Source organism: Pleurodeles waltl, chromosome 6 (genome assembly GCF_031143425.1).
Source record: "Pleurodeles waltl isolate 20211129_DDA chromosome 6, aPleWal1.hap1.20221129, whole genome shotgun sequence".
NCBI classification, from domain to species: Eukaryota; Metazoa; Chordata; class Amphibia; order Caudata; family Salamandridae; genus Pleurodeles; species Pleurodeles waltl.
The window spans coordinates 1317727025-1317750426 of record NC_090445.1 but is presented as its reverse complement, the minus strand read 5'-3'; the positions used below and the strand labels follow the sequence as shown (position 1 = coordinate 1317750426).

The 23402-nt window shown below is 45.1% G+C and overlaps 1 protein-coding gene across 2 annotated transcripts in view; it reads left to right on the top strand.

The window, feature by feature from the left end:
- The window catches only part of MMRN2 (multimerin 2), a 242478-nt gene extending 220988 nt beyond the window's left edge, over positions 1-21490 (top strand). Inside the window, exons 5-7 of one of the 2 annotated variants that reach the window (XM_069240619.1) lie at positions 6135-6308; positions 8235-10172; positions 18260-21490. In XM_069240619.1, the coding sequence (XP_069096720.1) occupies positions 6135-6308; positions 8235-10172; positions 18260-18648 (2501 nt within the window). In that variant the 3' untranslated portion in view covers positions 18649-21490. Of the gene's footprint in view, positions 1-6131; positions 6309-8234; positions 10173-18259 lie in introns of both variants that reach the window. The other variant, XM_069240618.1, reaches the window with a different exon arrangement.
- The last annotated feature ends 1912 nt before the right edge of the window (positions 21491-23402 follow it).

Here is a 23402-nt window from a genome sequence, read left to right as displayed (position 1 = left end):
ATCCTCCATGGCGGTGCTGCTTGCAGCGCCGCCATAGGGATTCCGACCCCCTTCCCGCCATCCTGTTCCTGGCGGTTCTTACCGCCAGGAACAGGATGGCGGGAACAGGTGTCGTGGGGCCCCTGGGGGCCCCTGCACTAACAGGGCCCCATAATGATTTTCAGTGTCTGCTTTGCAGACACTGAAAATTGCGACGGGTGCCACTGCACCCGTCGCACCCCTACAACTCCGCCGGCTTCATTCGGAGACGGCTTCATTGTTGAGGAGGGTTTCCCGCTGGGCCGGCGGGCGGCCTTCGGAAAGCCAGAATGGCCGCCGCGGTCTTTTGACCGCGGTGCGGTCATTCGGCGGTTCCCTCCAGGCGGGCGGCTCCCGCCGCCCGCCGGGGTCAGAATGACCCCCTATGTCTTGTAGTCATCAAATGCTGTCATTCCAGAAGGCCCCAGCTTGACCTGACCTATGTTTCGATCTGCCCGGGGATGTGTTCTGCACCACGTTGAAGTCCCCACCTAGGATAATAGCTGCATCCACTGAAGAAGTTACAAGGCCCAAGGTATTAAGGATAAAACACTTCTGATGGTCTTTGGGGGACGTACAGTGTTGCAATTGTGTATGAGTGATTATGCAAAGAGAGCCTAAGTGTGAGGTTTCTCCCAGGTATTTCGACTTGCGTGTTGGTGTCCTTCTCCTGAAACTTAGTCACCAAGAGAATAGACACCCCAGCCTTCTTCCACTGGCATGAAGAAAATAATTAGCTGTAAAGCTATCTAGAGTGCATTCTCTTCCAGTGCTTCTTGAGAAGATATGTCCCATGTAGGAGTCAGATGTCACAGTCAAACTCCCTAATAATAGAGAGAAGTGCCAGCCGCTTTGCAGAGGCATTAAAGCCTCATACATTCAGGCTCAGAGCGTTAACTGGGGGACCGATGGTAGGGAGATGTTGTCACTAGGGGTTGGGCACCAGCAAGTTCCGGGTGGCGCTTATAGTCTGTGGCTTTCATGGTTGACTGCTGATGCAGTGGTGGGGTTCCGGGTATGGATCAAAGGTAAACTGGGATGAAAACAAAGAACTCAGGCCCATATTTATTCTTTTCTAGTGCCACATTTGCAGCATTTTTTTTACGCAAAAGCAGCGCAAACTTACAAAATATAATTGTATTTTGTAAGTGTGCGCCACTTTTGCGTCAAAAAATGATGCAAATGCGACGCTAGAAAAGTATAAATATGGGCATCAATCTCTCCCATCACGAGAAAAATTTACCAGGTTTGTGAGGGGTTGTTGTAGGAAAGTATCATCTTTCTTTTCATGTTAGCCCCAATTTCTACCTTTTAGTCAGTATGTTTTGCCTGTCTCACTGGGATCCTGATCGCCAGGACCCCAGTGCTCATAGTTTGTGGCCTAATGTGTGTGTTGTCAGTTGTGCTTAACTGTGTCATTAAAGTTCTGCTAAGCAGAAGCCCAGTGCTTATGTACTCTCTGCTTCAAAATTAGTCACTATAGTTTAGTGACTTCTTATTCCAATTTCAATTGGCACACTGGGCCCCCCCTTATAAGTCCCTAGTATTTGGTACCTAGGTACCCAGGGCATTGGGGTTCCAGGAGATCCTTATGGGCTGCAGCATTTCTTTTGCCACCCATAAGTAGCTCAGACAAACATTTCTTCAGGACTTCCATTAAAAGCCTGAGTGAAATACTGCACGCACTATTTCACAGCCATTTTCACTGCACTTAAGTAAGTTGTAAGTCACCTATATGTCTAACCTTCATTTACTAATGGATAGGTGCAAAGTTACTAAGTGTGAGGGCACCCTTGCAGTAGCAAAGGTGCCCCCACGCTGTCCAGGGCCAATTCCCCGGACTTTGTGAGTGAGGGGATACCATTACACGTGTGCACTACATATATGTCAATACCTATATGTAGCTTCACAGTGGTAACTCCGAATATGGCCATGTAAGGTGTCTAAGATCATGGAATTTTCCCCCATTCCAAATCTGGTATTGGGAGGCCAATCCCATGCATCTTGGGGGCTCCACCATGGACCCCACAGTACTGCCAAACCAGCTCTCTGAGGCTTGCACTGCAGCTACAACTGCTGCCACCTCACAGACAGGGTTCTGCCCCCTGAGGTCTGAGCAACTCAGTCCCAGGAAGGTAGAACAATGCATTTCCTTTGGGAGGAGCGTGTTACACCCTCTCCCTTTGGAAATAGGTGTTACAGACTTGGGAGGGGTAGCCTCCCAGAGCCTCTGGAAATGCTTTGAAGGGCACAGATGGTGCCCTTCTTGCATAAGCCAGTCCACACTGATTCCAGGACCCCCAGTCCCTGCTCTGGCATGAAACTGGACGAAGGAAAGGGGAGTGACTACTCCCCTGTCCATCACCACCCCAGGGGTGGTGCCCAGAGCTCCTCCAGTGTGTCCCTGGCGTTAGCCATCTTGTTTTCCAAGGTGTGGGGACACTCTGGAGATCCCTGAGTGGCCAGTGCCAGCAGGTGACATCAGAGACCCCTCCTGATAGGTGCATACCTGGGTAGGTAGTCAACCCTCCTCTCAGGGCTATTTAGGGTCTCTCCTGTGGGTTCCTCTTCAGATTCAGCTTGCAAGACTCCTCCAGATATGCTCTGCATCCTCTGCTTCAGCTTCTGGCCGTTAGATCAACCACAGACTGCTCCAGGAACTGCTGTAACTGCAAAAAAGTATCCAGGATGACTCCTTTGACCTGCAACTTCAGCTCCAGCCAGCCTTTGCAACAGTTTCCACGGTGTGCACGCTCTGAGGACTCCCTGTCTTCACCCTGCACCAGCAACGAATCTCTTGTGGAGTGACAGAGTCACTTCCCTGCTCCTGCAGGCACCTTCCATGACAACAACAGGTTCTCTGGGACTCCTCTCCTGATGACGAGCATGCTCCCTGGAACACAGGTGGTGGACCAACACAACCCAGACTGTACTATGGTTCAGCTGTCCAAATTTGGAGGAGGTAAGAGCTTGCCTTCCTGGTGTGCGACAGTTCCCCTGTACACCCATCATCTCTAGCTCCTTGGGCTTCTGTGCACTTCTTCCAAGAATCCTTCATGCACTGTGTAGCCCAGGTCTCCAGCACTCCATCCTGCGGCGCACAACTCGCTGAGTTGTTCTCCGGCAGCTTGGGACCTTCTTTTGTTGTGCTGCACCAACCGCAATATGCACCTTCTTTGTCTCCGTGTCCTGCGACTCCTGTGGGTGATGTCTGGTCATCTATGGGCTCTCTCCAGTGTTGGGAGCCCCCTCTTCCTCCACAGTCTAAGTTGAGGCCCACAGGTCCCTCCTGGGTCCAGGCAGCGCCATTTTGACGCAAACCGCGACCTTGCTTGAACCAAGGCTTGTTGGACATATCCAGCGACGCAAACAGCATGCATCCAACTTCTTGACGTGGGACATGTCCTTCACCACACAGGAACCCGCAGCCATCTTCTTTGGTGCTCTTCTGCAGACTTTTTCTAACCAGAGAATCCTCTTTTGCACCATTTTCTAGGTTGGCAGGTGCTCCTGTCCTTCCCGGAATCTTCTGCGACTTCTGGACTTGGTCTCCTCTTTTCACAGGTCTTCAGGTCCAGGAATTCACCATTTGTTGATTGCAGTCTTGCTTGGTTCTTGCAATAACTCTTATCATGACTTGTAGTGTGTCCTGAGGAAACTTGCAGTACTTTACTCCTACTTTCCTGGGGTCTGGGATGAGGTATTTTACTTACCGTTGGTGTTTTCTTACACTCCCAGTGCCACTCTACACACTACACTTGCCTAGGGGGGAATTTGCGATTCACATTCCACTTTCTTAGTATATGGTTTTTGTTGCCCCTAGGCCTATTGCATTCAATTGTATTTTCTACTGTTTGCACTATTCTATGAATATTTACTTACCGGATTTTGGTCTCTAGTGCATATATTGTGTGTAATACTTACCTTCAGAAGAAGTATTGCCTCTTAGATATTTTTGGCCTTGTTTCACTAAAATAAAGTACCTTTATTTTTGGTTACACTGAGTATTGTATTTTATTGTGTGTATGTACTTTGTGCCTATAGTGGTATTGCAGGAGCTTTGCATGTCTCCTAGTTCAGCCTAAGCTGCTCTGGTACAGCTACCTATAGACAGCCTAAGCTGCTAGAACACTGCCTACATTTCACTAATAAGAGATAACTGGACCTGGTATGAGGTGTAAGTACCTAGGGGCTCCTACAGTTGTGGCCCACTGCATTTAGCTACAGGTCTGTGGAGAAAGGGAATGCCAGTTTCCGCCAGCACTGGTGCTATCATTTCTCTGGAAGTGCCCACTATCTCATACAACCTTGATCAAGCGTCGGCTGTTGGTTTGTGTTTGGTCTTCCTCAAGGATCTACGTGTCTGGTCGCGGGGTGATCTCTGCTGCTGGGCAGCCCCATCTGCAGCTGCCGGGGGTTCTTCCAGCGCTAGGATGGAACGAGCTTCTTTCATCTTGCAGATGAACTGAGTCTTCTGGTTCCAGATGAAGATGTGGTGAAACGAGTGTCCCCACTTTTATTTGACTCCTTTGTCACATTAGAAGGAGGTAGCCGCATTGTCAGACTTTCGCACCCTCAGATAGAATCGGGGCTTTGTCTAATAATACTGCCATGATTCTCACCTTTTGTCGATTGTAGTGGAAGCATGTTAGAATGTCCTGCGCCATGCTGGGAAACTATATGGATGGGCTGCTCTGTGTGTGCGGTCTAAAATGATGTTTTGGTGAGCCATCTCTGGAAGGAACTGCCTGAAAAGTTATTTGATGTAACCCTCCAGGTCCTCTGGCACTGTTTGAAGGGTAACCCCCTTAATTCTGATGTATTAGCGCCAAGACCGATTCTCCAGATCCTTTACATGGAGTTGCAAGGTTGTGGTCTGGTCCTGGAGATCCAAGAGCTTGCATCTGTAGGTTTCAAGGTCTTCCCTGGCATCGTTGCTGCTTCCCCAAGCTCCAACACGTCCCTCATGACATCTTAATGTCTGCAGCGACATCACTCCATAGGGCTGCTATGCCTTTTTTAAGGGTGGAAAAAAGGGATTCCCTGAAGGAGCGCATAAGCGGCTCAACTGCCGCTGCCTCCCTCATCTACTGTGCCAGTGCCTACAGGTTTGTCTCCATCCAGTGGTTACTTCTTTGAGGGGTTCAAGTTTTTTGGCAGGGGCTCTGTTCAGCATGTCCTTAAGGGTAACATCTTGCTTTGATCTGTGGGACGACATGAGGGAGGCCAGCTTTCTGTGGGGCTCTCTGTGTAGTGGTGTAGGGTTATGACACCAGGGGGGTCAGTAGTACTTGGTAGATGCAGTACCTTCTGTAGCGCCCTGCGCAGTAGCCCTCTCGCAACCGAACAATCCAGGTGAATTCTGCTGCTCAGTCAGTTGGCTGCCAGGACACATAGGTACACAGGACTCAACAAGTGCCTTCAGGGCTCTATGCAACCCCCACACCCTGTGCCTCAGATGGCAGCCGCCATGTTGGAATCTCTCGCTGGGCCTCTATTGGGGCCAATCCGCTGTCCCGCTCCTCCATGACCATGCGGGTGCTGCAGCTGGGTCTGCCATCTGCCGGGACCCTGGCTACACCCCACCCTGTAGCCTGACGCACTGTAGATGTGGCCAGGACAGCAGGCTAGAAGTGCCAGGTGGTGGAGCAGTGTGAGTAATCTGTTCTTCGTCCGCCATCTTGGCCACATACCCCTCATTCTGTTCTTTAACCCTGACATCAGAAGCCCTCCTGTTTCACTAAATTTATTTCTAGCATTGACAATTCACCCTCCCTTCCTTTCCCATTCTCCTGATTATGCCCTGGGGAGGCTGGTTTGAGCACAGTGGATACTTCAAAATTAGTCTTCACGTAGGCCCTACAGAAGGAATGTGATCATTAAAAAAAATCTGACGCTTGAGATGGATAACTTTGTTCCTTCTTTATAACCAGCATGCTTTATATCTAATTACAAACTAAAAACCTGTTTCATTGATTTATTCATTAGTTTATTGATCCTAGTTCACATAAATCCAGCTGTGGGCCAAACGGCGCATTAGTCTATGCCAGTGATACTATATTTTGTGGTGCTTAATATATGTATTCTGAGACTCTTAATTTCTCTTGTAAAAGCAGGCCCCACACCTACAGCAGAATCAATACAATTTATTAGAACAATACAAGATCAGGATTCTACTTTGGAGGATCTGCAAAATGATGTTCATCAAGCAACCAGCAGCTTGAGAGATTTACAGAGTATTCTGGAATTTAATCTCACCGCCAGCAATGACAGTAACCAAACCAGTTCAGGTAAGAGGAGGTTGTTTAATATCTGACTTTGATAAGATGCTTCAATCAGATCACAAGGAGAGTTTCAACGATAATCTACTGTGTTTTGTACCTTGTATACGTCATCAGTCTTCTGTTTACCCTACCCTACCTGTTCTGCTACTAGGATTGTATAAAGTAATTTACTTGTAACTGTTAATGTTGATTAAGTAATTAAAATGTAAACGATATCAACAATTGTTTGTTGATATTGTTTACATTTTAATTACTTAATACACATTATTAAACTAATAAGAATCACAAAGAGAGTTGCAGCCTTGCATAGATAAATCCTAAGTAGAGTTGCCTTGACTCAAAAGAAAATCGAGATATTTAACAAAAGAGAAGTAGTTGCCTCTGAAAGTAGAGTAGGTTGTGATAAAAGTTAATGATATGTTAAATCTCCTAGCTGTGTGGTTGACTTTGCTCCAGCACTACTGACCTTTTAATGGCAACTGACTGTCTGGTCTTCTCTAAATTAATATGTTGGTTATTTTAGTGTTGCAAGAGTCATTGTCACAGTATTAACATTTTGCATATATTCTTGTTCTAGATCATAATCTACTTACATATGCATTGGTTATGTATTTGCAATGAAGAAACAAACATTACATAAATCAGACAGCATGGAACTAACACATATAAAGCTGTAGGTGGTAATAATAAAACATTATTATTCAGCGGTGGCAGGTTCAGAGGATATTGGGTGCAGTGAACGAAAAGGGAAACATGTGCACTTTGTTGTGTATGTTTCAGTCGGAATGGCAGCTTGGAAAGCATTAGTCAGATGATTGCTTCTTTTGCATAGTGTATCACTTTGAACCACTCTTTTCTGTGGACTCTATCACGAACCCCTTACTTGGGAGCGTAAAGGCCAACAAAGGGGTGCAAACCATATAAAATGTGAACTGTATTGCAAGATGACCCTCCTGCCTACATAAATATCAATTAATTTCCATTACTCTTCATCCCTTCCACATCAACAGAAAAACAGGCCTACACTTAATATGGCTTTATGCTGGCACTAGCATGACATGATGCAGGGCAACATTCAGCTGGTTCACACAATGCAGTCAGTTTCTGAACAAGTACATGGCGGAGGAAATAGTCCATCACAAGTGTGACAGATATCCCGAAGGGCGTATTACTATCTCCATTGGATATAATGTGATCGTGATACGGAGGACGGGATAGCCTTCACGTTTGTGAGGGAGTAACCCCATCTGCCAGGATCTAAATCAGGCCCATAGTTCTGAACTGGGCTGTCTCCCTTGCAAGACCCAGCACAGTAAATCTGGGTGCTTCATTGCATTGCATGAAAAATTATTAAATCTGGGCCACAATCTCTTTCTTTCTGTCGACAGTCGCCCCATTGTCTTGTCTTTTGTCGTCTGGATGATACTAACATTTCTAGTGGATTTTGTTGCCTTCCCCATTTCTCTCTTGCCCCTCAGGCAATACTTATTTATATCTGTCACTTTGCACCACCTGCCTTTTTATTAACACCTTATCTCTATAGAATACCACTGTTCCTTCTATTGATAGATGCAGTGCAGTAGGAAAAAGCATCAGGTTGGCAGGAAGTATACCTGATCAGTGAGCTACTTCATGAACCGTGATGCTTACTGGCCTCCTGATTCTGCCCAGAGGCACATATTCTGAATATAGGGCTGCTTTAAGGGAAATATTTTTATTACTGTGCATAGATGGGGAAAATAAACTATGGTGCTCTATTGATATCAGTGTGCACCAATGAAAAGCAAAGTTTAGATGATCCTGCATATCTATTGGCAGGCTGACTACTCCCTAAGCTACACTACCCGGTGCAATATAGGGTTGTATGCAATTTACATACACTGACTAAAGCGCATGATAGATGTTTCATGTTCTTTATAATTTTTATTACAGAATTTGAAGAACAGCTCTTGCAACAAGTGCTTTTGCCATATGTTGAAAAGATCTTGAGGGAACATTTTCACCCAGTCTGGACAAGCTTCAATAAAAGTCTTCAGCTCCTCACCAACAAGATGCAAAACTTCTCAGAAAACATTGAACTCAATCGAAAAAATATTGAGAAATTTCACTCCAGCACATCACCGAAGAAAGACCTCCAGGAGCTTGGAACGAAGTTTGAATCAAAGATTCAAGAGACTGTTGATCAACTTGACCAGTTGAAGCGGGACATGGATAATAATTACAATGCACAGCAAGCTTCACTCCACTATAATCTCACCATGGTGAGGGCAGACACTGACCTCAAAGTAAAGAGGAGTCTCAAGATTCAACAAGTCCAAATTTCAGTTTTGAACAACAGTATTGATGACACGAGGCGAGGACAGGAAATTCTGCAAGATGAGATTCAAGCATTGAATCGCAACATAACAGCACTTTGGTTAAATTGTGGAACCAAAGAAGTCAGCAGTACTCCAGAAATGATACGTGAGTTGAACAAGTCTCTTGGGGAACACTTAAGGCGCATAAAAGACTTAGAGCTAGAGTCAGATGCAGCATTTGAAAATATCAACACTTTAGAGAAGTGGGTGAAGGATCTAAGAACTCAATTCAAGAATACCGCCAGTGAACTTCAAGTGTCATTAATAGAGAAGGGACTTATTATGGAGGAGAACAAGGTGGCTCTTCAAAGGCAATTAATGGAACTTAATTACACTATCATAAATCTACAGGAAAGTAATGATGATTTACTTTCATATATAAAGAATTGCGATTGCCAAAGGCTTACTGCAGACTTAGAAACTCTTGAAGAAGACCGAAGGAATCTTAGCAGCATTCATAAGGATGTTTTTCAAACTTTGACAGAACTTAGGAGAAAAGAAAGCAATTCTCAAAATAACATACAAAATTCAATAGAAGATCTTTCAATGGCCCTCCATCCCATCCAGCAGTCTCTTGTATTTCAACAGGAGCAGAACAGGAACATAATGCAAAGTGTCACCCAGTTATCATCACAAGCAAAAGAAATTTTAGAGGATGTAAATCTGCTGAAAAAAACAGACGAGGCCGTTCATGGTCACATTAAAAATCTTGATAGCTCATTCAGCTCCCTCTTAGAGGATGCGATACGCCATGACAGGGCTCTAGAGGCCTTACTAGGAGAAGAAATAATGGAGGTTTTATCCGAGGAACAACCAGAGGCCTTAAAGATGTCAATATTCCAGGTGTATGAGGTTATCAATGCCACATCCAAAATGCTTGAGAAGCAACAAACAAGTATAGAATCCATTAAAAAAAGAGTTCAGCTTCTGGAGGTGCAAAACGAGGCCCACAGTGACTCACTGGAATTGCACAGGGTATCTGACACTGGTAAGCCAACAAAGAGCACTGCAGAAGAACTCAACAACAAACGCACTACAGTAGAGCATATGGAACCAAACCACGAGGCTGCTAGAGATGATCAACTGGATAATCCATCATACAGTGATATTATGTCCTTAAAGAATGATGTTAAGCACTTAGGCACAGAGTTGAAAAAGTTGGAATCACACTGGACTAAAAGCATTTTTTGGTTTAATGAATCTTTAGCACATATTGCAGGACCTTTTAATAGTTCCATTGATATGTTGAAACTAGACATGGCCTCACTGAAACAGCATTTTGGAGACCACCTCAACCTCTTTGAGAAGCTCTTCAAGAATGCACATGAATTGGCAGCCTCAAACAGAAGCCTGGATGTTGCAAAGATCCACTCTGGTATGACCATGAAAACAAGAAAGCAACAAATAATTGAAGATAAGCATCATAAGAGAGACTCAAAACAGACTAAGACACAAACACAAACGATGCATGATTTTACTGAGAACATACTAAATATGAAACTTCATGAGAAAGGTAAGTGAGTTCATCACTGGTCCATTTATCATATATATTGTGCCATGCTTCATATGAGCACAGTATTTGGTGTAATATCTGGGAAACTTAAGCATGAGTCAAGCCTTGTGCTAGAATTTTCATGTATGTCAAGCTGAGTCCCTCATATATTTTCATATATGTCAAGGTGAGTCCTTGTGATGCACATGTACATATCAGAGTTAGTACCGAGTGCTAACAAATTAATTTGGATAAGGAGTAGTATACCATGTAACAGACACTCACCAAAATATTTGTATCATCCACATATGCTCATTAACAATAGAATAGTTAGCAAACAGGCTAAGAAAATCAAAAACATGCAATGATTAATATGGCAACTTGTTTGGAGGCAATGTTGATCATATAAGGAAATGGGTGCCTTGGAGCTAAACTCCAGCTGTTATAAAACTCAGATAATCTGCGAAGACGTATGTTTGGCATAACTATTAGTATGGATTTGCATAATGGATGAGGATAAGTAAAAATGTAATCATGTTTCACTACAGGTTACAGCAAATATTGTGTGCCTACAAGGCAGTAGGTTATTTAGCAGTTTTGAGTTTACCCTAGGGCATGCACAGCGATCCCTTCACAAGACACTACTTTAGCCACTTGCTAGTGGTTTTCGATTACAGATGTAAGTAATGTGCAGAAACAGAAAAAATACAAACCCAGATCCCCTTGTGCTCTTTCATCCTATGTTACATGCTGATGTAGAGGTTGTAGCATCATCACAATTCCTCACTCTCTGAGATTTAAGGCTAATGAGACACAGCATTAAGAAAGATTGAGGGAGAAAATAGAAACTGAATAGTTGGGAAATAATCTTAATTCGAGGATCAAGACTAGGATATAATTGATGCATGTGGCTGAATCTACAGAGAATTTCTTGCAGTGGAGAGGCTCAGAAGAAGGTAGATAAATGGACCAGGCTACATGACAGCCAAAATTGTTTAAATTCACTCTACAGAGTTGCAAAAGTGTAAAGATATTTTGTTCAGGTTACTTGATCGCTGGCGTTCATATGAAAGATCATAGTTAGCTTGCAGTTCAGGTACACATGAAAGGTGAATTTACCTTTAGTATTTAGAGCAAGCAGCATAGTGGCCTTAGTGATCTGAATTACTTGCTAACTAACGTAAATGACAAGAGGGAACAGCAGAAAAGTGATGAATGGAAAAATTAGAGTTAACATTTACTGATGAAAGTTGATTAGAGTTTGTTTCATTCCATTCTTGTTCACTATACCATTACAGACAAGGACAAGCCACATCCAACTCATTTATGGATGAAAATGCTCCAGTTAATCTTTTTCACATTATTTTTTATTGTAATGCTACAAATGTAAAAGAAGACATAGCGTAATAATCACTAGCTTTTTGTTAGGGCATATTTAGATCTAGTTTCTAAGCATTTGCTCTAATGGTAAATTCATATAAAATCAAAATATCACAAGCAGCCTTCTGTGTATACTGTTTTCAAAGCACAGAAGCCTAGTCATGCAATGAAGTGAAGTTTATATAATGAAAGACCATTAAAGAAAGATCAAAATAAAAAAGTATTAGAAACGTAAGGATTCAAATTCACCTCTAATCAAGTAGTTCCTATTCCACTAATTACTAAGCAATTACTACTCTTAAATAAAGATTCTTTATAGTATGTCTATCCTTTTATTTTTTAAATATTATTATAGCCTCCCCATATTTATAAATATTCATATTTTCTGGAGTATGTGACCATATAACAAGGAATCACAATGCACCTCAGTCAAAAGAGTGAGGTTTATAGATACACACTAATTAGAAAGTAAAAGAGAAAAGGAATATTGGACAGGAAAGGATTAGTAGGATAACTAAGATAACAGGCACATGAAGAACACAGATATTTTAAGTCCCTTTCGAAAATGGGTTTCATTATTTTGAGCCAGGTTGGCGATATAAGAATGTCAGCTTGAAAATGGGATGTAAAGTAACCGTGGAAACAATGTAAAGAATGAGAATCTACAATCAATGTTGTTTTTTGTGTATAGCCTTACATGCAGTTCCCGTCATATTACAATGCCAACATAATTTCTTGAAAATGTTAAAGCTTATTGGACATTATTAGAAATCAAACACAATATTTGAACAATTGCAAGATTATATATAATTAAAGATATGTATTCTTCACCCTCAAGATTGTCACAGTATACTACAACACATTAACTATTCTACGCCTCCTGGGATATACTGACTTGAAGAATGGTAGTGTAAATGAAAGCAGAAGCTAAGAAAAGGTCATTTCTTTTAGGTGCCACCCCTTATCTGGTTTTCAGTGTCAGGCACTATTGTGACAATTGCTCAGTTCTAGTTACGTTTCAAATACATTTTTTTGACGGTTACATTCAAGGAGAAGGTGGGCTTTCCAAGTACAAAGAATTAGTACTGTGTAATTAATAAAACTCATACAGGGAGGGGCGTGGCCATGGGCGTCAAGATGGTGGTCGCACTCTAAGAGTTCTCTGGACCTCTCCGTCGTCCGCCCTGCTATGCCCAGCTGTCCCGGTGCTCGTTTAGTGCTGGCCGACTCCTCGCCCGTGAGTGGGCCGACTGGAGTGGCCAGGGAGCCAGATTCTACATTGGGCCGGGACCAGAGGAACGCCAGAGCCCCTGGTTCACCATTGAATGCGCTCATAGGGCTCTGGCGCCCCCGCCCCGCAGGGCGGCCCTCGACAGCCGATGATCGCGTGGTTCCTCAACTTCAAAGATCAGGACATTATCCTGCAAGTGGTGAGGGCGCACCCGGACTTCCACTGGGACAACCACAGGATCTTCATCTTCCCCGATTACACCTGTGAGGTGCAGGCCAAGCGACGTTCATATGAGGGTGTCAAGCAGAATCTCCGGGTGATGCAATTGACTTATATGCTCCTCTTTCCTGCTCGCCTCAAGGTTCTCCACGACGGAAAGTCATTCTTCTTTGACTCACCAGAGGCGGCGTGGGACTGGCTTACGGAGGAGCACCGGATGGCCCGGAGGGGTCCCCCCGGACGTGGGACGAGAGAAGAGCGGGGGCGGCAAACCCGGTCCCGCAGGAGGGGGCGTAGTGGCCTGCACAGTAGATTGAAAGATAATGGCCGGACGGGCCCGCGTCAATCCGAGGACAGGGCCACGTTGGAAGCCCCTGGCAGGGTGAGCCTGGCCCCGGCTCCGGTGGGTGAGCGCCTCAGTCACTCCCCCCAGCTTTCTTGTGACTGACCTGCCTGAACCCTGTGCCGGAGGGGAGAACATAGATCTGGGCGTCCCTCTGACACTGGACGCAGGGCGGCAGAGGGCCGTATTGCAGAACTCCGTCTTGAAGGAGGGGTCCACTTCTTCTGGGTTGGAAGAATGGGGTGGGGGGGAGTTGCGGTGAATGGGGGGATTGTTCATCCATTGTTGTCCAAGACTGGACTTGCTTTTTGTTTTCTTGTTCTTGATTAGTTGGTCACAATGGGAGGTTTGGACGGACGCTCCTCGGGAAGCGACTGCGTTTACCAATGCCTGAGTGCGACAAGCCGGTCCTCTCCTGGAATGTAAATGGGCTCCTGGACAAAATTAAGCGGTCTTCGGTCTTCTCTATCATCCGTCGCTTTGCCCCTTCTGTGGTTTTGCTCCAGGAGACCCACTTGATGGGTACTCGGTGCCCTATGCTCATGAGGGGGGCTATGACAGGATTTATTACGTGGGATTCTCCAGGGGCTCGAGAGATGTGGTGGTGCTGCTGCATCGTTCCTTGCCAATGGTGGTAGCTGTCTCCCGGTTGGATCTGCAGGGGTGGTATGTGACGCTGCCTGGTCTACTTGGGAGATATCCAGTTAATATCCTTAGTGTCTATGCCCCTCTGGGTGCACAGGAGCGGTTCCTGGCGACCATCAGAGATGTGGTGGCGGAACTTCCCCCGGGGTTGACCGTACTGGGGGTGACTTTAATTCTGTCCTGGACCCTGAGGTTGACATCGCCGGACCCCTGTCCTCGGGGCGCAGGGTGGGTGCAGCTGGACTGCGTAGATGGATGGAGGGTCTAGGTCTCTGCGATGCGTGGCAGGTTTGGCACCCTCATTTGCATCAGTACGCTCACACTTCAGCAGCACACCACACTCACACAAGAAGCGATCTCTTTTTTGTGCCAGCTCTTGACCTGCTAGGGTCTCGGGAGTGGAGATCCTCCTTCAAGGGGTCTCAGATCATGGGCCGCTCCTTCTCCGTCTGGGCGGGGTGGGCACTGACCGTCAGTCGATGTGGCGGCTCAATGCCTGGTGCCTGCAGGACAAGGAGTATGTTCAGGCCCTCAGAGATCGGCTCTCGGAGTTTTTCACTTTTAACTTGGGGTCCGTGGCGTCACCAGGCACAATTTGGGGGTCCTGTAAGGTGACTATCAGGGGGCACACCAGGCAGCTCCTCCGGGTGCGAGAGCATGCACGCAATCAAAAAGTATTGGTGCTCGAGGCGAGGGCTTTGTGCCTAGAGGGCCAAGTTGCAGGGTTGTCGGTGTAGCGGTCACGTGGCAGTTGGCCTTAGTCTGGGAAGAGATTAAACATATAAAACTTGAGACTGCAAAACATATGTGGCGAGCTTCTACGGCCCGTATATACGGGTGGGAGGACAAAAACGGCAAGGTCTTGCACTGGGTTGCCACGAGACCGATGGCAGACAGGGTGGTCCCAGAGATCGTTGACGACTCAGGTGCTGTGTCCCGGACACCGGGTGAGATAGCGCAGAGTTTCGCTGCCTATTACCAAAGACTCTATGAGGAGCGGCCTAGGCCCCCGGTCGAGAAAGAAGCCCCTTTATTGGATGAGGTGACCCTTCCCAAAATTTCTGTGGTGGATAGGCGTGACCTTGACCAGCCGATCAGCCTTGAAGAGGTTGCAGCGGCAATGGCAGAGTTGGCTGCGGGCAAGACACCCAGCCCGACGGTTTCCCGGCTGAATTTTATGCAAAGTTCGAGACACCCTAGCCCCCCACCTCCTGCCCATGTGTGAGGAGGCTGAAAGGTTTGGGGGTTCCCCCCAGGCTTGGATCAGGCCACCATTGTGGTGATTCTGAAGACTAGGCCAACTTCGCGGGATAGTTTGGCGTACTGCCCCATATCACTTCTTAACACTGAACTTAAGATCTTCACTATGGTGTTGGCCTCGAGATTAAAGAAGGTGTTACCCTCGCTGATCCACCCTGACCAGTGCAGCTTTATGCCGATGAGAAGTATCCGGCACTGCAATAGGCGTCTACACGTGGCTTTGGCCAACCGGGACCTCCTAACCTCTCCTTTGGCACTCCTGCTCCTGGACTTTGAAAAAGCATTCGATACTGTAGACTGGTCATACCTTCGGCAAGTCCTTGTGATGGTCGGTCTCGGTCTGCGGTTCCGTGCATTGGTGGGTCTCCTCTACTCTAATCCAACGGCCCGGGTGCAAGTCAACGGGGCGGTCTCGGATGAGTATCCTATCCGCAGGGGAACCTGCCAGGGGTGCCCCCGTCCCCGTTTGCCTTGGTGATGGAATTGCTGGCGAAGCTGTTTCGGGAGGATCCCCTAGTTGAGGGCTGGTCGAAGATCACATTGCGCTGTACGCGGATGATGTGCTCCTGTTCCTGGCCAACCCAGCTAGTGGTGGAACTAGGGTGTTGCAGCTGCTGGGACTGTTCGTGGAAGTGTTGGGCCTAGTAGTTAACACCAGCAAGTCTCTTTTGATTCCGCTCTGCCATTCCAGGGACTGTTATGACTGGCAAAGCACCATACCCCTCGACGCATTTTTTTCCGGTGCCTGGGAATACATGTAGCGTTGCTGCCCGATTTGGGATGGTCTCTTAATGTTAAGCCCCTGGTCAGGCAGTCCAAGGACGACCTCCAGAGATGGAAGACTCTACTGCTTAATATCCTTGGTTGGATAGCGTTATACAAAATGATGGTGCTTCCCTGCTTCCTTTACTTGCTTCAAAATTTCCCCTATCACATTCCTAGGCGCTGGTTCACCGATATGGAGGCCGTGGCGTAGCAGTTCTTGTGGCACAGCTCCCGCCCATGCCTGGCACTTCGTGTCTTTCAAGGCGATGTATACGAGGGCATTCTGGGGATGTCCAATCTTTACCTTTCCCACCTGGCAATGCACCTGCAGGTGAATAATGACTGGCTGGGGGGGGCTGGTCGGACCCCGCCTATCAGCTGGAGCATCTGACAATGGGCTTCCCCGGTTTGCTTGGGATGTTATATGGCGATCCCGTGTCATGCAGGGTTCCAGAGGTGACGAGGGTAGTGCTGATGGGGTGGTGAGCTGCGCAGCATGCGTCGGGTGGTGGCGCCGTCTCACCCAACAGATTCCACTGTGGCAGGGTTCCTGGCTGAGGGAGGTCTCAGCGCTTCAGGGGTTCCACAAGTGGGACCTCATTGGGATTTTGTTGCTCGGTGACATCTGTGTGGTGAGCATATGCGGTCCTTCCAGGAACTCCAGCAGCACTTTTCACTCAACAGGACCCAGTTCCATAAGTATCTACAACTCCGCCATGCACTGCAGGCACACATTCAAGTGGGAACGGCTCTCCCCGAGTTCAGCCCGATTGAGGCCAAGACAGTAATGGGATATCTGGGACAAGGGGGAGTCTCACGCATATACCGCACGTTGACTGCTAGTACTTCGCAATCACTTGACAAGCTTCGAGAATGGTGGGAGCAATGGGTGGGTCCGATGGAGGACGGGGACTGGGGACTGGAGGGACACCATGATGGTCCCGAGACTGTTGACCATGACTTCCCGTCTTTGGGTGGTGCAGACTTACTTTCTTCATGTGGCTTACCTCTCTCCTGAAAGGTTAGAGAGGGCGGGCCCTTGGTTGCAGGCTGGCAGTCTTCGGCGTGCGGGCCCGAATGCCGATTTTTTTCATATGGTATGGGCATGCCCCTATATTGCGACTTACTGGCAAGAGGTGTTGACAGAGATATCCAGAGTCTTACAGGAGGAGATCGAGCCCGCCCCCTTGCCAATCCTATTGGGGGTGCTTGAGGGAGTGGGATCTAGAAGAGCGGATCGAGCCTTTGTGGCGATGGCTTGTTTGGTGAGCAAAAGGGACATTGCATCGAAATGGAGCGCGGAGACAGCTCTGACACTGGTGAAGTGGCGCCGGGGGGTTGACTGGTGTGCCTCCCAAGAAAAACTTGTCTATAAAGCAATGGGATGTCCCGCCAAGCATGGAAAAGTGTGGGGAAATGGATGGGCTCCTGGGGGGGATGGAGCCTTGTGTGAGTCCTCGGCATGAGAGGTGTGGTGCACGCTTAGAAATTCAGGGTGGTCATAGATTCTACGACCTTGCTATTGCTTTATACCGGTGTAGTGCTCAGTCCGTGGAGCGCAATTGTGACCTGTTGTGTTTTATGTTTGCTAATAAAGCCAATAAAGCTGTTTTAAAATAAATAATAAAACTCGTACAGGAGGTTTGTCAAGGATGGCTCTACAAAGCACTTTTAGGTAATCTGCATTGGTGTTAGGTTGACGTACACATAGTACATCACTGATCTATAAAGCTTTCCTAATGTAATTTGTATATAGTCTTGTATATTATTGGAACACATAGGGACTGGAACTCAGTCTAGACTATGAATAGACAGCATTATAGAAGTTGGGTTGAAACATGGAAACAAGACTTCACTGGCACCACATGTTACACACAATAGGTAGCTTTAACTTACAAAAATGTTGTAGGTATTGCATAAAGCAGGGTGCTCATTCACATGTCATGCAACTGCTGCAAGCCGATGCACGGAAATGTAATACTCCCTTTACTTCTAGCTCATGAGGTTCTTTCCAGTTTCTTTACTTTTTGCAACTAGAGAAGAAATACAGAAGTGTGTAAAAGCCGGGGGAAATTATTGAGGGTTGGATATCAACACAGATTTGCACTGAGGCAGTCAGCTGCTCACAAACCTCCCCTTTTATTACTGAAGATGGTTGTTTACGGCATTGTGTAATGACCTGAAATTTCAAGACCTTCAGAAGTGTTACCAAGCTCCAGGGTTTTGAAATTTATAGTCTTCTTGTGTTTTGTCATGTTTCTGCAGGTTCTTCTGTAGCCTTCCATGCTGGATTTTCAGAAGGCGACAATGAAACTGGAGTCCTACATTTCAATGAGTTATACCTCAATTATGGGAACGCGTATCTCCTGGAAGAAGGATATTTTAAAGCCCCTCAACAGGGTGTCTACCTCTTCCTCATCAGTGTGGAGTTTGGCCCAGGACCTGCAATGGGGCAGCTGGTTTTTGGTAGTCGGAGCAACATTCCTCTTCACAAAAGAAAAGGGAAGGAGTCAGATGACAGCCAAACTACCAGTTTTGCCATGGTAGAACTTAAGAAGGGGGAGATGGTGTGGTTTGAATTGGTGCAGGGCTCTGTGGTTAAAAGAAGCCCACCTGAGACTCTTATGGGTGGATACTTGATATTTAAAACCTGAAGAATTGCGTTCCTTGGACAAAGAAGGACTTGTCAGTTATTTTTTGCTAATCTTGATGATGGCTTCTACTGTTTTATAAACATCTGTTGTAGATTTTACATAATTACCTTTGCCACCATTGCCTTACACCTCTTCATCATAAGCACTACATGTTGATTGTGTAGTCTAAAGGCTGAGTTGTACCCCTGTTTTTAGAAGGGATTAAGAGAGGTAAGGATCTTCTGGTGCTTTCACAATGATTTTACACTATGTTGGGAAATATAGAATTTGCACACACCTTGTGCTCACAGCTTTTTTAAGTTTGCAGGAGGGGCCATAGAGTCTGCATTTTACAACCTCCCCTCAACCGCCACCCACTACACACATGCATACTCCCCAGATTCTAACCTAAGAACAGTTTAATCCAACTGAGACCCAGGAACATAAACATTCCAATAGAACTGTTGCCAAACGTGCTCCTGCTATTAACCACTCAACATGATGCTAACTGTACAGAAGTAGTACAGTCGGATAACTCAGTTGAGTGGTGTTCTGGTCACTTTATCCCCTCTACGAATAAAAGAAACTAGAAGTATGCTTGGTGCCTCTCGTAACACAAGGATATTAACAAGGGAGCCTGCACTGGCAGGGGAGCCCTTGCCTGACACAATTTATATATATGTATGTGAGTGGAAGCCAGATTATTTCCAACATTTCCAAGAGTGGGCATCATGTTTCACTATGTTATAAACTTGATGTTGTGTTTGCGCCCCTGTAGGACCACACAACGCAGTGACCCTTCTTCAGGCAAAAATGTCATGCTCTCTTTTTGAAGCTAAAAAAAATCCTTCCACCAATGCAGGGTAGAAACAAGATTTAAGATGCATGCAATATATTCTGTTTTAATTTATAAAACCGCATCTCCTGAAACTCCCTGTCATCAGGAGTATCACTTCTTAGACCCAGTATTGCCATTACAAGTTGCCATTGCCATCCATTAATCTCCAGTTACAAGTGTGAGAGTTGTAATAGGCAATAACTTGCAGGACCTAGAATTACTGTGCCGTTTCCCACATGTGTCCCGAATTCCAAAGCCTTTAATTCTCACAAAATCAACTGCGCTTGGCAGGTGGAAATTGTGACCGAAAAATGTAGTATTGCCATTGGAGTTATGGTTACAGTACAACCACCCAGGAATAAATGCGAAGTAACACCTGTAATCATGTAATGGTATTACTAAAAAAACATGCGGTAATACCACCCAATACTTTTACTATATTTGTGAAGGAATTGAGAGAGAGAGGTAAAAATAATCTAAAATGAACATGTCAGTTCTGGAAAATAAATTGTAAACGGTTTAGAAGAGCATTTTCCTCTGACCCCCACCCTGTAACTTTGCCCTGACAAACCTTCTTCCATTCTCATCATTAATGCAATATTTTTGATTAGTGGTTTATATCTTTTAACTAGTATCAGACACAGGTAATGATTCTGCAAGGGTTTTCTTTAGCTGAATATGGCAATGAAATTTCTTGTATTTAACTCGTCTGTGTCCAAATTACATAAACTGCCCACTGCAATGCATTGCAATTTTAATTTTGGATAGTGGTGATATTGAGCAATACATAGCAGTTTTAAAAATCACGGGACATTCACATTGCAATTAGAAAGACGGGAGCTGTCAAGTAAAATCACGAATACTTAAATCGTGAACCTGCAAGACCAGTAGTCTAACATTGGCATGTATGGTCTCACAGTCAACTGTATTTTTGAAAAACAAATAATATGATAGTGCAATTGCCAAAACGAAAATAACCATGTGTAAAAAAGGGGGTATTTTTGTGTCTTCTGTTTGTGTTTTTGTCCTGTCATTTGTTTGTGTTTTTGTTCTGTTTAACTATTTTTTCTAAGGAATAGTGTTGACTGCCCAGGCTAATGTTTTCATTCAAGCCTTTGAGCTGTTTGTCGTGTGAGTACTGTGGCCCACGTTGAACAATGCTAGGTCTCAGAACAAACTTCTTTGGATTTTTCTGACAATTACTGTACATAACGACCCTGTGTGTTTTTTTCAAGCAGGATGTTTTGGAAGGCCGTTGTTTTGCTACCATATCCTAAATAATCATTGGCAAATCCAGTAGAATTGCCTTTAATGATTTTAACGCATCATGCAAACAAAGGCATGCACAAATTTTGCTTGCATGCATGTAATAACTCTAGAAATCTTCCAAAAACTATTCAAAAAGAAAGTTATAATTTGCTCATATTGTCTGCAGAACAATTATTTAATATGTGTATATTTAATAAACTGAATGGTTAGTATGTATTTTAGTTCGGACAGCAAAGTCTGAACAAGTGTTATTTTAACAAAATTCTGTAATTCTGGTGGGCAAGGAACACGAGGGCCGCTGCCATGCATCTAATATCTTATGAATTGTTTGTATCTCCTTAAACAATAATTAAGCTGGCAAAAATGATAATTAACGTTTCTGTTTAAAATAATGGAGTTTTCCTAAAGCATGAGTGCCCGGCCCAAAGTTCTGCTCAGAAGCTGGTGGCCGGTGCATTAAAGTGCCAGCGTGCCGAATACCACGGCTGCAATGACTTAAAAGCACCTCATGCTTCTTTCATTCACTACCCTACATTCCCTGTCCCTTCATCTTACTCTTGTAAGTCCCCACTTTCTTCCATTGTGACCGTTTTTCGTCGATCTGCTTTCTGCGTTTTTCCATCTCTTGCTCTGGGCAAATTTATGATGGTCCCCAAAAATGAGTGGGGGTGACCCCACCTGCAACCACTGGTTCAAATTAAACACTGGAAGAATGTGCAGTGAATAAAGAAGTTATTAATAATTTTACTCATTAAAGTTTAAATAGTCATTATTTTATTATTATGTTTATTTCATGTTCAAAGGCTGCACACTGCCCTATCATATGTTGGCAAATGTATCTAAAAATATCAGTGTGTATACAAGGCCTTTAACATGACAAATGTTGAGGTTTGGCGGTGATCAGCTACCTGCCTCTGGACAGAGTGGAACCTTCAACCACCACTAGATCGCCTCTACTATGGTTTATGGGGATAGAAGAGCGGAGTCCACAGAAACAGCCGGTGCTCTGAATTAACGTTGCTGGCATTATCATTGCTGGTACACTTGCCCAAAAAATTGTCACACCTATTCGTTTCTTCAACTGCTGCTATCATGTGAACTTGATGCTGGCATCAGTAAGAAGCCCCGTCAGAAAGGCAACCGCTGAAAATGTAAACCTCCACAAACGCCTTGTAAGGTCCCAAACGTGACAAACAAACCTGCAGACTTGTATCTAAAAGGGGCTCACCGAAACAAGCTGGTGGCCAAAGAGGACTGCCCCAAAAAACTATGCCTTTTTTATGTTGTGGTCTGGAAAACAGTAAACCAGTCTATAGCCTGAAGTAAAAAGAGATGAAGTAAATGTCTGCATTTTTGTGTTGATTTATCTTTGTTGTTCAAATAAGTGTTGTATTTGTGACTGAGTATACCTATATTAGGAACTCCCAACACGGCGCCTCTACGTATTACGGTTTCATCATTACCTTACTTAATAAGTGATTGTTGGTGGCCTCCGGTTTTATTCCCATTGACCAATGTATTATAAACTTATTAGTCTAAGGACCCTATTATACATAGGATAAGTTTTCTCTGTTTTTGAGCCACGGTGCACCTTAAAACAGGTGTGCTGGGCACAAACAGAGAAAGTGTGCCAATTACACTGAATGCTGCTCTCCCAGGGCAGCTGCAAACTTGTGCTGACCTAGGGCAGCGCCTTCAAGTGAAAAACTGAGCGGCTTTGAAGCAACCACTCCGTGTTTTACTGTGCAGGCAGAAATCCGCCTGCACTTTCAAGGGTGATTAGAGATCCCCTTGGATCTTAATATAGAGAGGTCCTCAAATAAGTCAATAAGAAGCTCCTTACAGAGTTGTGTTATGGCTATTTACTTTTCGCATTTAAGTAATTAGCCAGGAATTGGCCTGCCCTATTGAATCCCAGATTTTCCTTGCTTTGTTTAACCAGACATGTGCCCTTTCACTGACTAGCTGTTGTAATAGTATTTCAGGGTTTTAAGTATTTATCTCCGGGGACGAGTTTGAAATTAGGAGGGACTCATATTGTTTCACCATGGGCTGTAGATCTTCCGATATTTTGTTGGCGTTCTTATTTTTATTTGACATCATCCTAATGATGCAGCCTCTGATTGTGGCTTTCATCGCTTCCCAAATTGTTTCTGGTGAAAGTGACAGGTAGGAATGCTCAGCAAAGTAATTTGTAATTTCATTAGCAGTTTCTTCCTTGCAAGATTGATCATCAATTGTTTCTAGATTTTGTCAGTGGTCTGGGAATCTCACTGGTTGATGACTTAGGAGATATTAGCATGGTCTGAGATGATTGGCTCTATTTTGTGGTTGGAACAGACTGGAGCAGGTGTGTTGTTGGCTATGATGTTGCCAAATACTTGAGTGGGATTCGTGCAGTTGGGAGTAGAATGTAAACTTGCTATCTATCGAAACAAATAACCTCCAAATGTCTATCAGTTTATTGGTTGTACAGAGATTCTTCATCTGAGTGAGGGATTTCCCTGGCCTGAGTTCGCAAAGGGACAGTCTGTCCAGTTTTAGATCCATGGTAAGTTTGACTTCACCCCCAAGTATGATCTTTACCTCTTTAGGGATTGCATTTAGTTTGTTGTTTAAGTTGATCTAAAATGAGGAGGTGCCATAGGTGGGAGCATAAATGTTTACA